General features: G+C 40.9%; 2 protein-coding genes and 1 long non-coding RNA gene across 5 annotated transcripts in view; 1 reads left to right on the top strand and 2 right to left on the bottom strand.

Annotated features, from left to right (window-relative positions):
• Window positions 1-18,196, top strand: part of LOC138973373 (uncharacterized) — a 458,327-nt gene that overhangs the window by 126,381 nt on the left and 313,750 nt on the right. The gene's annotated exons all lie outside the window — the stretch shown is intronic.
• The window catches only part of LOC138973367 (hemicentin-1-like), a 486,299-nt gene that overhangs the window by 223,158 nt on the left and 244,945 nt on the right, over window positions 1-18,196 (bottom strand). The window lies entirely within an intron of this gene.
• LOC138973360 (leucine zipper protein 2-like) overlaps window positions 1-18,196 on the bottom strand; it is a 62,017-nt gene that overhangs the window by 34,377 nt on the left and 9,444 nt on the right. Inside the window, exon 3 of the mRNA XM_070346082.1 lies at window positions 5,575-5,673. Within this exon, the coding sequence (XP_070202183.1) occupies window positions 5,575-5,673 (99 nt within the window). The remainder of the gene's footprint in view (window positions 1-5,574; window positions 5,674-18,196) is intronic.

Raw genomic sequence — 18,196 nt, 5'->3', positions numbered from 1 at the left:
TATTACCTTACTGGGAGAATGCAAATTTCCAGTACAAAGGACTTAACATTTCTTACATACTGCTTGACTAAAATCTTTACAAAAATTGACTATATTCTATACAAGAAACACTTAACAAGGGTAAAAAGAGAAACAGAATCCGTTAGTCGCCTCTTCTTGCATCGGGTAAATTCTTCCCCCTAACCCGCGGGGGGAGCCAAAGTATCCGTGAGGTAGGCACTAATCGTTCGCAATGAACTAGAGGCAAGAAGACTTGCCCCTTGTTCCCCAGCTAAGACAGCATGACAAGATGTCGCCAATTCTGGCATTTTCTAAACTCCTGACGAAGAAGAGTCATAGAAAATGTCTTACAACCGAAACCTTAAGGAAAAACTGCCAGTTTCGGTAAATATGCCTCCTCTAATCAAAGATGGACCGAGATTCACTAAACAGAGAAACCCTGCGCCAAAAATTGCTGTCAAACAAAGTGACTGCGCTAACAGGAGCAAAATCTAAACCTGCGGTTCTTGCAAGGGAGCGCAAAAGCAGGCGCCCTGAAAAATTAGTACACAGTACAAAAACCGCCTGGTTAAGTGCGTCTCGGAAAACGCTGCACTAAGCTTTCCCAGCGGACACCCATCCTAGTACCAACCGAGCTCGAAGTTACTTAACTTCCGTGGTCGATCAAGACCAATGCCCTGAGTAATCTAAATAGACTCAAACCACTGACTTGTCATGTGTAGAAACCAGTTCTGAATTAGAATAGACTTGATTCAGTCTAGAGGAGGTGAATCCCAAAGCGGATTAAGCGCTAGCGGGAAAGATCTTAATGTAACTTTTATTAGCTATGCAAAACCAAACGACCCAGAATAGAAGCAAGCGTCCTAATAGGCGCTTGCTGTAGTGCCAAACATGGAACGATCCGTGCCTAAGATTGTCCACTCAGAACTGAGTAGGACGAACTTTCCAGGTGATCGTAAGAACATCGTACCACCATCGTCAAACCTTGAGATGGTGTGAGGCCCAAAGGGCTTAGGAGAAAGACGTCCGCTCTAGAGAGGCGAGACCAATCTCCTCACGATAAGAGAGAGTGACGCCCGAGTACATAATACCAGAGTCCTTCTCGGAGAGGAAAAGCTAATAAAAGAGCATAAACGTTCGTGAACTTTAAGAAACGCTAACATTCCTATGAACCGAAGCTGTAAAGTAAAACCCAGCCTGTTCCAATTCGGTTAGCCAAAAGAATAGGCTACTGCTGGTGCATGACCTACTTCAAGTGCCTACCCAAGCCTGACCGAGAGTGAGACACAGTCCTGCTTTTCTTCCTTAGAATCCGAGTCTAACAAAGACAAGGCCTCATTGTATTCATGGGTTGTGACAGAAAACACCTATGAATGAACATGGCTGTGATCTTGAACGTCTTTACCCGTCGAGTAAGATTGAAAAGAGTGCCGTAAACCTGCAGCCCTGTTGTTCTCAGACTGACTCTAACTACTTCTTGTCAAGAAGGAAGAAGTTAACAGAAAGTCCGAACAAAATCCTTGTGAGGATATAAAGAAGGTGTAACCTATTGGCCGGCAGCTGTCGTGAATGAACTTCCTGCTACTTGGATTTGAGAGCCTGTTAAACTGCGTTCTAACCTAAGTAGAATGCTGATCAGATTCAGAGCGATCCTGTGTAGCGGCAGGAAACAACAAATAATGGGACGAAAAATTGTCCAAAAATATTGTTTCCTGATAAAAAGAGACGGTAGGAGAAACTGGAAACCAGAACCCCCTACCGAATAAACCTCTACCACTTCTTGCCAGTTCCGGTGTGAACCGGAAGAGCAGAACGTGTCAGCGCAAACACATCAGCCAGATTGATAGGCTGTGCGTAATTGTTGAACTACCAAATGAAGGCCGCGACCGAAGGTGCTTGCTGATCCATTTGAGCCCGCCAAGACTTAGCAGAATCAGGAGCCGGACTGTGTTGTGTCAACAAAGGCACCATAACACCCGGAACTCCCGCTTGAGTGCGTGATTTAAACTAAACCTTCGCCATCTCAAAAGCCCCCCGACGGAGATTCCCGAAAGCGGAAACGGCATTTAATCTCCTTGAATCCGCGGAAATCACTGAGTGCAGAAGGTGGTGGAGCGTACTGAACTTTCGACTCGACCACACCTTCCTCAAAATATCTAGAAGCCATTTCAACTGCCAACACAACAGCGCTTGACAGCCTATATAGCAACCGGAAATCAGTGCCTTCCCTGCGGAAGCACCGTCGTCAGTATAACCTTCATGCACATCCGAGCTGACCCCCGCATTGGCTGCCATAGTCCAATGGAGAGTCAACCGGAAGGGAAGGCGAACGTGGTAACTCGACCGTACGCAAGCCACCCTTACTGACTCCTTCCTGCCCCCAGGGTGGAAGCGGAAGCTGAACTGCTTCCTCAAAATATTTGAAAGCCGTTTCAGCTGCCAACGCAACAGCGTTTGACAGCTTCAGCGGCAACTTGAATTCAGTGCATTCCCCCATAGCGGAAGCACCATCATCAGTACACCTTTCATGCACATCCGTGCAATCCGGAAGCTGACCCCCACATTGACAATCATAGTTCAATGGGGAGTCAGCTTTACTGCCCTCTTCCTGCCCCCAGGGCCGAAGCGGAAGCTGCACACCCTGGCCAAAATCTTCTGATAAGGCGGGATGCACCAAGACTTCCGTTTGCTCTTCAGGGTCCTTACCCTGAACTGACCGACCGCCTGCGCGGAAATTGGCCAGCCCAGAGATCAGAACTTTCGCCCCCACGACTCACGAAAGGGGTTACTTTCACCTGAGAATGCGCCGAGCTTTGGCCGGAGAACCCGGTTACTTGCGTAGCTGACATACCTTTAGACTGAACTGGAACGCCGGAAGACGGACCACTCAAAGAACGGAAGTGACGGTCATCAGCATCCTGTGAAGCATGAACGTCCGCGTGCGTGGCGGAAGGGGAAGGGCGAACCTTGGCCAGCGAGGCGATATCCGTCACCCCGGAAGGAAGAGCCTGAAGTTCCGCTCTCGTGGAAGAAATCTCCGCAGCCAAAGATGAAAACCTGCGAACTGAGCGAAAGTAGCAAAGCAGCTACGTCCGCAGAAGCCAAACCAGAACCCATAGAAGAGGAAGTCCCTTTAACAGACTTATCTTCATGAACGACCTTGTCCGAGGACCTAACCGGCAAAATGGAGGTAGCCGGTAAATCGACCAAAACATCAATACATAGGAGGTCGGTTCTAAAACAGAAACAACAGCCTGGCCGGTTTGTTTAGATTTCCTAGGCGTTTTCTTAGACGGAGAGGCATCAGCAGCCACCTGTTTGGGAGTATGCCTCTTCCTGACACTATCAGCCATGACAAAAAGACTCAAGAAAACATTTTCAGAAAAATGTTACAAGTCCAACACGGCTGTTCATTTCCCCCTAAACTCTCCCCTTTAGTTCCACACACTGCCTGCTTCACCCCTCCCTGCCCTGACCCAGTTTCTGGCATTCCAGACTGGCCTGCACTATCTGGCCCCCGTGGGAAAACGAGAGCCCTCTTTATCTTTACTGGAGGCTGGCAGCGAGATGCCACTAATTAACAGTTTATCTCTGGCTCTGGTTTGCGCACCAGTCTTCTCTCTGAGTTGAAACTTTATAAGTTTGAATGAGAAACGTGTGTTATATCTGCAACACTTGATTTTGTCTGGATCCGTCTCATAAGTGTGTCTTAAAAGACTGCTGACTGTAGCGTGTTTATACACCTTGTGGTTCACTAATGCACTATTTCATTATTGTATACGTGTGATTTTCGATGGTTTGGACAGGCAGTTACTCGTGTCAGGTAAGACGGATTCCCTTTTCACCCAAACCTAGTGTAGTGCATGTATGTGTTTGTCATATATACCCAATGTGGAAGACAGAAAAAAGTGACTGTGTTTTTACAGTCTATTGTAAAACACATGAAAACCTCTCGCACGCACAAACATTTGAAACATTTTCAACTTCACGCATGGCACGCATGTCTGAATGTATGTACGTCGTGTTTGGTGTCTTTGGAAAGGTTATGTAAGGTCCTTTCTTTTTTGGTTGTAGTGATAAATATACGTTGCTTCAAAATGAGACAATTGTAGACGAAGCCGAGCATGTCTCTTTTATTCTTTTGGCGGCAAGCTATCGCCCTCGCCGGGGTTTGTTTACGTTGCAGCGCCGAGCGCTTGCAGTAGTATTGCGCGGGGCGAGGCTGCTTTTCGTTGCTCGCGCGCTGTAGCGTTGGCAGCAGGGACCTTATCAGGGGAAGTACAGGGAGCAGCCGTGACTCAGGGTCATGACCTATTTAGCTGCCAACTTAATCGTAAGCTAGGAACAGCCGTGCCAAATTGTGGCCAAAATGTCACCAAAATCATGAAAAAACAAGGAAAGATCTCACCCCAACATAGTAGCGAAGTCAAGACGAAGAGTAGAAGACAGAGAGGAATGTAACAAAGTCAAAAGACTCAGTGACAACGGCTGTAAAACAGCCAGAGAATACAAAACAGCGACCAACTTGACTGAGCGCTGAGGTAGGAATGAATACATGGCGGCGTATGCGCGCGCATACGGAAGGCAATCTCGGTCTGGCCTTGACCCCTTGACGGTCTATGGTCACTCTTTTTTTGGAGTTGTCTTCCCTTGTTACCAAGGGGACACGTACAGCGTTACCAGCACTCAACTAGGGCTAATTGCTATATGTGAGTTGGGTAAGATATGTAATTTAATTCAAGTATAAAAGCAAACACGATTAAGGTAAAGTAAGCACATGTATTCAAAACCAAAATACAGGTGTGCATGCAATATATTATACATCCTTTTTATTTCAACTGATGTATACAATAATTCTAGTAATATTAATGACTGCCTCAATCTGTGTAAGTCCGATTTTTTTAATATTTAATGACTGAGCACAAAAGTCTTGGCCAGCCAACGTACATAGGAGTTTGGAGGCAAAGCAAGTCAAACAGGATTGACAGATTTTAAAGCTAACTCATTAACCCCTCAAAATAATGCTATGGGTACAAAAAGGTTCTCAAGAGCATATACCAGGAGACAACGGCTGCAGGACCCCATCACAAACAGCCTCTATACAATTGACAGGTGTCTAACCTGCAACTGATGTACACAAAACGTTGAGCTACTATATAAATAGCCAGCGCTCAAGCCGTCTAGGTCAGCAGACAACTCTGTCAGTGTAGAGCTACTGTAAAGGGCGACTACTGGGTCACCCTAGCTGACACATTTAAAACATTGTGGAACGGTAATAATTGCTGTCCGCTCTGCCTCAAAAAGGAATTCTGTAACACCCAGAAGACCTGAGTGAATGCTCTTGGGCATGATTCAGACAGTGACTTATGTCTTTCCTGCACCAATGACCTCTGTCATACAGGAAACCTGTTTTGAATCTCAATGAGACATTCTTAGATCACCAAAAGTAAAATATATCATTTCACACACACACACACACACGCACGCACGCACGCACGCACGCACGCACGCACGCACGCACGCACACACACACACACACACACACACACACAGGAATTACAATTGTTAAATTACACTTTGTGGTTGACCGCTGTCTGGCGTGTCCAGAAAAACATCTTTGTTAAGGCTGTCTTGTTGTTGAAGTGGCAACGTCATATCCTTCTCATTATTTCCCTGAAACAAATACAATAAATAACTACAGAAGTAGAAGTTCACATTGAGATCATAAGCCGTCACCTGTTACAATAACCAAATCAACAAAATATCAGAACAGCCAAGTTTTCCATGTCATTGAAAACAACAATCAAATTTGTATTCAAAACAGTCAGTTTTGTTTACCTATCTTGTCAAACAATGACGTTGTAGCATGCTGAACGATGTAGTTCTTTTCAGAAGCCATAAAGGGCAGGTTTTGATGCCGTTTTAACGAGTATTAAGAAAAACAAGTCGCGTAAGGCGAAAATACAACATTTAGTCAAGCTGTCGAACTCACAGAAGGAAACTGAACGCAATGCAATTTTTCAGCAAGACCGTATACTCGTAGCATCGTCAGTCCACCGCTCGTGGCAAAGGCAGTGAAATTGACAAGAAGAGCGGGGTAGTAGTTGCGCTGAGAAGGATAGCACGCTTTTCTGTACCTCTCTTCGTTTTAACTTTCTGAGCGTGTTTTTAATCCAAACATATCATATCTATATGTTTTTGGAATCAGGAACCGACAAGGAATAAGATGAAAGTGTTTTTAAATTGATTTCGAAAATTTAATTTTGATCATAATTTTTATATTTTTAATTTTCAGAGCTTGTTTTTAATCCAAATATAACATATTTATATGTTTTTGGAATCAGAAAATGATGAAGAATAAGATGAACGTAAATTTGGATCGTTTTATAAATTTTTTTTTTTTACAATTTTCAGATTTTTAATGACCAAAGTCATTAATTAATTTTTAAGCCACCAAGCTGAAATGCAATACCAAAGTCCGGCCTTCGTCGAAGATTGCTTGGACAAAATTTCAATCAATTTGATTGAAAAATGAGGGTGTGACAGTGCCGCCTCAACTTTTACAAAAAGCCGGATATGACGTCATCAAAGGTATTTATCGAAAAAAAGAAAAAAAAGACCGGGGATATCATTCCCAGGAACTCTCATGTCAAATTTCATAAAGATCGGTCCAGTAGTTTGGTCTGAATCGCTCTACACACACACACACACGCACAGACACACACACACACACACACACACACACACACACACACATACACCATGACCCTCGTCTCGATTCCCCCTCTATGTTAAAACATTTAGTCAAAACTTGACTAAATGTAAAAAGGAGTACATTTCAGCAGGGACCTATATTTAGAGGGATAGGAAACTCCGCTGCCTCATGCGAAATGCGTGCCTTCCGCGATGCGCGAGACGCAAATAGCGCACACACACACACACACACACACACACACACACACACACACACACACACACACACACACACACACACGCACACACGCACACACACACCACGACCCTCATCTCGATTCCCCCTCTATGTTAAAACATTTAGTCAAAACTTGACTAAAAGTAAAAAAAGGAGTACATTTCAGCAGGGACCTATATTTGGTTTAAACAAGATTTTATTAAAGAAATACAGGGTGGCATGTATATGCGATACAGACATTTGTGACCACACAACAAGCTAAGCTTATATTAAGTGTGGTTATAAATATGTACATCTAGATAGGAAATATTATTTCACGTGATGTCAAGGTCAGAGAATTGCTCATACCCTTATTAGAAATGTAAAACAGACAAGATAAATTTTTTACAAAAAAAAGAAGAAAAAATATAACAAAAGAATTATCGGGGAGATATGAGTAGGTAAGGTGGGTATACAAGGGAGGGAGGGGGGGGGGGGGGGGGGGGGGTCAGAGAGACGATGACTGTCACAGACTTGCCAATTAAATGTTTCTGCAGCAGCAATAATTTCGTCCAAAGTGTTGTCCAAACTAATTAAGCTGAGGTTAGTCATGTGAATACACTGAAAAAGAAAAACAACCTTAAGCAAGATTCACTCAAGCTTTACTTTCAGTAAAATCGTTAAACAACATGACCTACCAATAACTGGATCATTAACATGGTGACCACTGGGTAATCACTTAACCTTATAAAACTATGTACCCTTTCGAATATTTCAATGTTTTCGGTAAGACGTAGGTTTGGCAGACCAAATAATAAACATTGTACATTTTGATGATCATTCGGTAATGTGTGTATTGTTAGCCTTCGGACATCATCGTAATAACTAATTGCTACAAAATAATAAATAATGTTCAACATCTTCATTACGATATCCGCACTCACAAGTCGGGTTATCACTTAAGTGGCGTTTCATCATATCATCATTTAAATTGCTCATTTCTAATCTTAATCTTCTTTTCTCTTACCATAATAATATTGAGGAGAAACTTTACTATCTGAACGACCTAGAAAATGTTTAAACTGGCTAATTGATTTTGTTGATTTGATATTGTCTGGTAGAGAATTCCATGTTCGGGTAGTGCTGAGAACAAATGACTTGTTATACAGTTCAGTTCTGTGTGGTGGTACGACCCTTTCAAGTGGGTTTCGTCTATGATAGGGGTTTACAGTCGAGACAAGAGGAGGCAATAAATCAGCTACGTTCTGTGAACATTTCCCGTGTACCATGTTGTGATACAAAATTAATCTATATATATGTCTTTCCCGTCTTAGTTTTAAACTACTGAAGCCTGATTCGTCATATAATTTTTGGGATAGGAAACTCCGCCCCCTTACGCGAAATGCGTGCCTACCGCGATGCGCGAGACGCAAATAGCATTCGGCTTCAGCGTCAGCTGACTCTAGTGGCTTTGTGCATGGGAATTTACCGTCCAGTTTATTTCTGTTTACTGCGTTTTCACTTGGAATTCCACAACTCTTGTTCAAGGTGAGTGTTTATATCAGGAGTCCAAGTTTTTGTTTTCTTTTTGTCATTCAACTCATGAAAACCGACGTAAGTTAGCATCGAAGTTGGCAGTTGGTTACCCCACCGGACACGGCTTTGAGGGAAAAATGGCGTTTTCATGCCCCAACACGCGATGGTTCCATTTTCATGATGAAATTATTCATTGTGGATTTTTTTTAAATCGGCAGAGGTGCAAGCATTCACTAACTTTGTAAAATAATAAAACTCGTTTTGAAGATTTAACTGATTTACGCTAGTTGCTATTGTTGAAAGTAAAACTGAAAACGGTGTCCCGTGAAATTATTCAACGGGGCCGAAAAGTTTCAAAGTCCGATGTGCAAAAGTTGAATTTTGTGACAAGAAAAATACATAAAAAGAAGCATTTGATTTTAAAGCTGCCCTGTTTGTGTTGTAATTTGTTTATGATAGTAGACTAATGCATGACAGCAAACCTTTTAAACATGAAGTCCATGATTTATACAAAAAAGTCTCCTCAAGTCTCAGAATTAAAATGTTTTCAGCAGGGAAGCCTCGAAAATGCGTCTTTTTTTTGCTAATTTTCAAAAGTTTTGCAATCAATATCTTCAACAGAAAAATTCTGAAAATGTCAGAAAAAATGTAATGGTGTTAATGATTATGTTTTTGAAAGCAAGAAGCATCCATGGTTCCTTTCTTTTTCTTACTTTAATTAAATCATTGCATTAAAGTTGGGATATTTGGACATATTTGCAGATGATAACAGAATTTCAGTCCTAGTCTAAGAGCCATTGCTGCATGACTCTACTGACAATCAAAGAGTCAAATAAATCATAAAATATGTCATGTCATATATGAAAAGAAAGGGTTTTTCCTGCACAATTCATCTGTACATGTGTCATATCTGTACTGCTGTTTATCTGACTTTAATTTCATATAATAATGATAATTTAACAGATTTACAGTTACCTTAAAGTCAAAGCGTATACATTTTTTTCAATTTTGTTAGTGGTGAGCTGTTAATTTTATACTTATAATAATAATTATTGTTTGCAAAGAGTGTTGCAACAAGGAATCAGAAACACATTTAATTGGTTATGTAGAGGCATATGTAATATGTTTATGTTGTCATTATTTTAATGATTTTCCAGATGGGGCGGCGGAAAACGTGTTGGAATGCCTCGGAAAGGATCGAGATTTAAACATGATGCAGCATGCAGAAAGAATGCTGAAGAAAGGAATATGAAGACTGAGGAAGACAAGTTGTTGCAGTTTTGTACTCAGATCCAGTAAGTATTTTTCATAATTTAAATTTAAAATAATACACTATACAGTAGAACTCCCCCTTAGCGACCCCCCTGTTTACGACCACCCCCTTTTTACGACCGATTTTGCTACCACGGATGCATTCTACTATATAATATACCCCCAGTGAACGACTCACCCCAAAACGCGACTTGCGACCGAGCTTTTGGGGATGGCCATGTTGGGTCTGGCCATGTTGGGTTTGATGCGTGCATGCCTGGTTTTCTCCTGTAGATGGGTGTCGGCACAGGGGGATGAATTTGGGGATGAATTACGACTTTCGCGCATTTGTAGTCGAGCAGACGAAAACAATACATGGCGGCTCTTGCTCCTCGAACTATCGCGAGACGAAAAAAAACCTAAATCTCGCGCACGATAGAATCCGCGGCGACTTCCTTAGGAGTCGGGAAGACGCAAATCCTGTGTATCGTCAAGGATAATGACCCAAAACGCGACTTACGACCGAGCTTTTTGGGATGATTTACGACTTTTGCGCATATTTCGAGCAGACGAAAACACAACATGGCGGCTCTCGCTCCTCAAACTATCGCGACAAGAAATAACAAGTCGCGTAAGGCGAAATTACTACATTTAGTCAAGCTGTCGAACTAACAGAATGAAACTGAACTCACTGCATTTTTACAGCAAGAGCGTATACTCGTAGCATCGTCAGTCCACCGCTCGATGCAAAGGCAGTAAAATTGACAAGAAGAGCGGGGTAGTAGTTGCGCTGAGAAGGATAGCACGCTTTTCTTTATCTCTATTCTTTTTAACTTTCTGAGTGTGTTTTTAATCCAAACATATCTCATCTATATGTTTTTGGAATCAGGAACCCACAAGGAATAAGATGAAATTGTTTTTAAATCGATTTCGGAAATTTTATTTTAATCATAATTTTTATCCCCGAGTACGCTAGTACTAGGGCTCAGCAGACTTTAATTGTGTGTCTGTCTCATGTCTTTCTCCACTTAACAGCTTATTGCTGGGAAACTACTGGGCGCAGTTCGTTCAAAAGTTGATACACTGACTTGATAATACATGTAGGTCCGATTGATCGTATTAAAACTTCATAATGTTACCTGTAGTCACCTGGCTGGCTATAGTGGGAGGGTTACTTTTGGTGGTCACATTAGATATTATGTTTTTTGGAAAGTTCGTTTTATTTGCAGCCACAGTTCGGTAAACGACAAATGGCTAAACCCAACCACCTAAGAATGAGAAGCGTTTTTGTAACATGACCCATATTCTGCAAAAATGCAGCCATGACGCAGGGGGTAGGTTACAAAAAACCGTCATGTACCGCTTGACTGCATACGGATATAAGCAAATTATACCTTAAACGAAAGCTGAAGATTGTTGCCATCAGACAGCAAGTAAGATGCCTAATTCGTATACACAGTTTTATTTTTAACAACATCTGTATAACATGCGGACGACAAAACAGGAAATGACATTTTCTCAATCGATATGTATAGCTAACAGAACGCCTGGTTGAAACCGCAATCAAAAACATCTTGAAAATTGTTTATTCTCACAGCTAGAATTATTTTACATCAACAATTGTTAATTTACCGAGGACAACAACAGACATATAAGATAAATAATGGATGATTCTGAATCAACTCCGAAAACCGAACCGGGTCGAAGCAAAAAAGAGTTTACACATACACAGGCTTGAAAAACGATAATTTGGTTCAATCTGTTAGATTTTTACCCATAACGTTAAAGATCAGCTCAATATAAAAGGAAAGTGATCATTGTAAAAGGATTTTGCTATCGCAAAATAATTCAACTTCCGGTTTTACCACATGGCGTCCATAATATTATCAATTTATTACATAGCGTGCATTTGTCGGAAATTATACTAAATGTTAGAAGCGATTTTAAAGTGAAAGTAATGTTTAATAAAAGTATGCGCATTTACTTATGATTGATATATGACTAAAATAATGGACATGTAATTTAAACGTACAAAACGACATTTTGTACACTACCTCTCTAAAAAAAACGCGACTATGACCGACCGATATGTATGTGTAAATTAGGTCATTGTTAGTGATGAAAACGTGTTTTCTTTAAAAGATAACACGCAAACTGTGAAGTTCAAGGCCATAAATGATTTTAGTACGACTTCTTCAAAACAGGTCTGTTTTTCACTCCACCAGTTTCAGTTTTAATAAAATATATGTATAGCTGTCATTTTCAAAAAACCTTATCTGCAATTCACTTAACCAAATACACCATGAACCCAGAAGATATTAGAGTGAGACACTTTACAGTGAAATATGTTATGATTCCCCTTATTTCAAAATATATGCATTTTAATTGGCAGACACGATTCACGTCGTAGGTACGTGTCGTCTGGTGAGGCAACTGTTAGCATTTTTTGTCGTAAGAATTGACATTTTTAAAGATAAATCATGGACAAAAAACTAATTCTACAAAAAGTGCAGGTTTTCTTGGTATAGTCAGTTAAAGCATTTTAAAATTCAAGAAATTGTGCAATTACGTGTATGTATTAGAATTGGCAGACAATATTGAATGAAAGTGATTTTTGACTGATTGAAACCCTACCCCCACTAACAAAATGGGCCCTGAGATTAGGGGTGTTAGTTAAAGATGACTGAATAATGGCTATGCTTTTCCCCTAAAGTATTCAAAACCTAAACATATACATAGGCAAGATGTTCTACATTAACACAATTAACTTTTTAAACATATACATATGCTTAGTACACGATACTTCCGGTTTTTCTACCGGATGACTTATACATTTAGGGGGTAAACACATTATCGTAGAAAAAGCTTTATTTTCAAAAAGTGCAAGTAATTATTAAAAATCATACATAATATTTATATATTGGAGTTAATTTGCCTTCGAAAGTCATTTGTTTCAAGTGGCAGACAATGTCAGTTGGAGAGTTACATGTACGTAAAGCGTATAACTGTTGTCTGTGATTAGTGCATTGTGGACACATTGGCACCATTTGATCCTAAATGCTAAACGATGTCGTGATCATACCACAGTTTTAGGATAATTTACATCGCATCGATTACTAAATTGATGGTAGAATTTCACTGATAAATTCTATTTCCGGTAGCGTCAGTGCCGTTCTCTTTTTCTTTTTGTAATAAGGTAATAACGAATGAACCACGTGTCAGACTCTTATGCTAGTCTTTAAATGAAAATTCCAATTCTAGTAAGTTAAAAGGCATGTATTGCGCGTTACATACATCTATATCCCCCCCCTCCCCAGGATTACAATGCAAGTAAACACATATAAAGAGATAGTAACGTTTTACATGGTTACACGTTCAGTGGTGAACGTAACGTGTGGTTTAACAAAATTACTTGCACATACAATAGTGAAGTCTGTCTGTGTGTCTCTGTTTGTGTGTCTCTGTTTGTGTGTTTGTCTATGTCTGTCTGTTCGTCTGTTTGTCTCTCCCTCTGTCTGTCTATCAGTCTGTCTATCTCTCTCTCTTTCTCTCTGTGTCTGTCTGTCTGTCTGTCTGTCTGTCTGTCTCTCTCTCTCACTCTCTCTCTCTCTCTCTCTCTCTCTCTCTCTCTCTCTCTCTCTCTCTCTCTCTCTCTCTCTCTCTCTCTCTCTCTCTCTCTCTCTCTCTCTCTCTCTGCGAGGTAGGTGCACTTAAAGAGAAAGCAATACAGAAAGAAATGCATTTCTCTACCAAGAATGAAGTTTGTCTGTCTGTGTGTTGTTTTGGTTGCGTAATTGTTTCTTTATAAGCATCTCTACGTCTTTGTTCGCGTACATAAGTGCGTGCGTGCATGTGTGGGTGTTTCTGTGTCGGTTTGTCTCACTGTGTGTATGTCTGTGACTTTGTCGGTATGTTTGTGTATGTGTCTTTGTGCGTGTGTTTGTGTGTGTGTGTGTGCACGCGTGAGTGCGTGCGTGCGTGCGTGCGTGCGCGCGTGTGTGTGTGAATGCGTGCGTGCGTGCGTGTGTGTGTGTGTGTGTAAGTGTGTGTGTAAGTGTGTGTGTGTGTGTGTGTGTGTGATTGCAATTATTCCTCCTTTTTACATTTAGTCAAGTTTTGACTAAATGTTTTAACGTGGAGGGGGGAATCGAGACGAGGGTTGTGGTGTATGTGCGTGCGTGTGTGTGTGTGTCTGTCTGTCTGTGTGTGTAGAGCGTTTCAGACTAAACTACTGGACCGATCTTTATGAAATGTGACATGAGAGTTCCTGGGTATGATATCCCAGACGGTTTTTTTCATTGTTTTGATAAATGTGTTTGATGACGTCATATCCGGCTTTTCGTGAAAGTTGAGGCGCCACTGTTACGCTCTCATTTTTCAATTAAATTGGTTGAAATTTTGGTCAAGTAATCTTCGACAACGCCCAGACTTCGGTTTTGCATTTCAGCGTGGTGGCTTAAAAATTCGTTAATGACTTTGGTCATTAAAAATCTGAAAATTGTAAAAAAAATATTTTTTTTTAGAAAAGGATCCAAATTTACGTTCATCGTATTTTCCATCATTTTCTGATTCCAAAAACATATAAATATGTTATATTTGGATTAAAATCAAGCTCTAAAAATTAAAAATATAAAAATTATTATCAAAATTAAATTTTCGAAATCAATTTAAAAACACTTTCATCTTATTCCTTGTTGGTTCCTGATTCCAAAAACATATAGATATGATATGTTTGGATTAAAAACACGCTCAGAAAGTTAAAACGAAGAGAGGTACAGAAAAGCGTGCTATCCTTCTCAGCGCAACTACTACCCCGCTCTTCTTGTCAATTTCACAAAAACAAACGGATAATGACGTCTTTTTAAGTGGAACAAACGTGTACATGAATGCCTTCCCTTTCGAATGATTTACAGTTATAGAATTTCTGTCAAGCGGTTTAAGTTTTATGTCCGTTTTATGAACCCAACCCTCAAAACAAGAATAGTAACGCCAAAGAAGGAAAACATACACACAAACCAACGTTTTTCTCACCGGTGGTTTGGAATATTGCCCCAAAACTTTAGATTTAGTGTTGTGGTGTTAACATCTATCAGAAAAATGTGTTTGCTAACGTGACGCCAAAAAGTAACCAAAACGGTCCTTAGCCGACTGACTACTGGGACCTAAATGCGAAATAAACCACAAAAACGACTTGGCCGTAGGAGGAAATTCACACCGGCGGGGCAACACGCAGCCATTGACCTGACAGAACAGCCGAACGCGTCACACAAAAATACGTCATGACAAAGTTACACGCAAAGCGAAAGAGACTTTGACGTCATTTACTTTTGTTCGAAATTTTCCGTCTGTTCCTAGCTTGTCAGTGAAGACCTGACGTGAGTAAGCTTACCCAAAACGTCTTTGTTCTCTATTCTCATTGCAGCTGTGAAATAATCAGTCTTGTGTCTCGGTCGTGTAGGTACAGAGTTTGCTTCTGCAATCATTGTGTTCGTGTTGACGACGGCTTCATAAGACAAAATAATAAGCGACTCTATCGCGAGGAAGACGTTTATGTACAAATCACCGAAGCCAACCCATTTTTTGTGTGCATTTTTCTGAAGAATAAACTGCATGTGGTTAATTTCATCCGTTTAATGCTTGTCGAAACAAGCCATAAGGCTTTAGAATAAAAGATTTCACAAATTGCTTGGCCATCTGATCACAGATGAGGTCGCAGTTTGTAGGTTGAATCTATGAATCGGCCAGAGATAGATCTGCATTTCTGGTCAGAAACCAACATTCACACCACTGACATTCCAAACATTTATATTTATTGAGCGAGCCAGTCTATAAAGATCAGTACTCGGGTCCAGCGCGAGCGTTTTTTATATTTTTAATTTTCAGAGCTTGTTTTTAATCGGAATATAACATATTTATATGCTTTTTGAATCAGAAAATGATGAAGAATAAGATGAACGTAAATTTGGATCGTTTTAAATTTTTTTTATTTTTTTTACAATTTTTAGATTTTTAATGACCAAAGTCATTAATTAATTTTTAAGCCACCAAGCTGAAATGCAATACCGAAGTCCGGCCTTCGTCGAAGATTGCTTGGCCAAAATTTCAATCAATTTGATTGAAAAATGAGGGTGTGACAGTGCCGCCTCAACTTTTACAAAAAGCCGGATATGACGTCATCAAAGGTATTTATTGAAAAAAAGAAAAAAAAGTCCGGGGATATCATTCCCAGGAACTCTCATGTCAAATTTCATAAAGATCGGTCCAGTAGTTTGGTCTGAATCGCTCTACACACACACACACACGCACACACACACATACACCACACCCTCGTCTCGATTCCCCCCTCTATGTTAAAACATTTAGTCAAAACTTGACTAAATGTAAAAACGAAATCTCGCGCGCGCGAGATCCTGATACATCCGGTTTTTTTCTGTACGCTATCTTGTCACGACCACTGTCTTGTTGACAAACGAAGATTCGCGAAAGAAAAAGAAAAGCACCGACTCTTGGGTAGAGAGGTAATAAAGTAATCGCTAATCGAGTGAAGTGGCACCGCGGCGACTTCCTTGGGAGTCTGGAATACGAAAATCCTGTGTGTCGGTGTTATCTAGATGGTGAGAAGGATAGCGAAGCGAAAGTACGCAAAGAGAGGAGCCTGTACGAAGACCTCAACGATCGTGGTCAAGTTTAGCGATGCAAGGCGACGAATCATTCATATGAGCGGAAAGATGATTCGGGAGAAAAGTCGTTATGCTTTCTATCGAGTTAGGACATTCGGATTTTACTGGTTGCGCCACAATGTCAAATGTGCTTCACTCAGCGGGGAGCGAGCATTACGCCATGAGTAAATTTTCTTTGAAATTTTCGATTCAAGTTGTTCTGCTGTAATGTGTTTGTGTGTGTGTGTGTGTGTGTGTGTGTGTGTTTTGATATGACAGTAAACTGCAACTGTGTGTTTGTGTGTAAACATGACAGTACTTACACTGCAACCAAATTCATGACCGACCGGCCAAAAACTCAAACCCCCCCTTTTAAGACCCCCCGTTTCATATGGCGATAACTTCTTCTTGAGGAGCCAAATTCACTATTATAAACAAAGTGGTCTGTTACTCTTATCGGGGCCTGGAATCTTTTCGCGGCATGCGCCTTGGACAACCCGATAGCGGCAAGCCCCCACCCCCCCACCGACCGTCGGCGCGCTGCGTTTATGTTACACTAGGCCTTGGCAGAAACAAGATGGGTTAAAATCTAACAGGCCCCTGATCTTAAGACTTTTTTTAATTGAAATAAAATCGAATTCATTAATATTATGTTGTCTGTGCGCTCGTCTTTACTCATACACTCACAGGTTTCGTACCAGTGTAACATCCCCCCCCCCCCCCCCCCCAGCTTAAAACTCTTTGTTTGGCGACTTACTACTGCAGAACTTAAAACTGTTAACCCTGTAGAACCTGCTCATGCTAGCAGCGTTTCTAAACTTGTTTTTTGTGATGTTTGGTAATTCATTATCTCCAGGCAAATATATGCACTTTTATACAGCCGCGAAGTGTGTTACGAAGTGGTGTGTGTTGCGTGTGCCTATGCACACTAGCTTGGCTGAGGAGGGTGGAAAGCCATGCATGAAGTTGGCGGCAACGAGTGAATTTGTTTGCCTCAAAGCGAATGTCCGATACCGGTCGTTGTCGTAAAGAAATAGTCTCAGTAAATTTGCAAAAAATACACTATCCTCGTTTTCTAAGCCATTTTTCTCAAAGGTTTGGTAAACCGAGGCTTTTTTGTTTTCAAACGCTAATGATTCCGTCAGAAACATCGAACACGCTTTAAATGTTGCAACAACAACATCATAATCCAAACGCAGGTAAAATACTCTCTAACTATACTGAATTTGTGTTTGTAGTGCTGTAGTACAAGTTCCTTCAGTTTTACACTACATTTTTAGCTTGAAGGGATTGTAGTATGTTATATTTTGCAATATGAATAATTGTACATATCAATATAATGAAAAAACAAGCAAATCGAGTCCAAACTTTTAGGTTTCCAACCTGGCAACTGAATAACAAGATGGCGTACATTTTGTCGTCTGCTTCCCCCTGGGCCCTTCATAAATGTAGAAAAAGTCCCCGAGTTTCCCCCTTCTTCTTGCCTTGGCTGCAATGTTTACGCGGCTGGGATTTATCACCGCGCGGCTCGCTGACAAGATAAAATAAACAAGCTCCCCCACTGGAATTGGGAACTAGTGGCCATATGTTTACGACCTAATTTTCAAGGTTTTTCCAAAGTCGTAAACAGGGGGTTCTACTGTATTGTCAGCAGATTTGAATGTAGAAGGGATGACCGAATTTAGGTATGTCAAGTACTCTAGCCTGGATTTATGAAGGGAAATGCAAGAAGGAGGGACTAACTACATATTTCTCCTGTTCCCAACTGTGAGACAGAGTTAAAAGCAAAGCCATACATAATAACATAACACAATGACAACAACAACACCCCACAGATGCA

Source organism: Littorina saxatilis, linkage group LG8 (assembly GCF_037325665.1).
Source record: "Littorina saxatilis isolate snail1 linkage group LG8, US_GU_Lsax_2.0, whole genome shotgun sequence".
NCBI classification, from domain to species: domain Eukaryota; kingdom Metazoa; phylum Mollusca; class Gastropoda; order Littorinimorpha; family Littorinidae; genus Littorina; species Littorina saxatilis.
The sequence above is the reverse complement of the archived record's forward strand: the minus strand, read 5'-3'. Positions and strand labels throughout refer to the sequence as shown.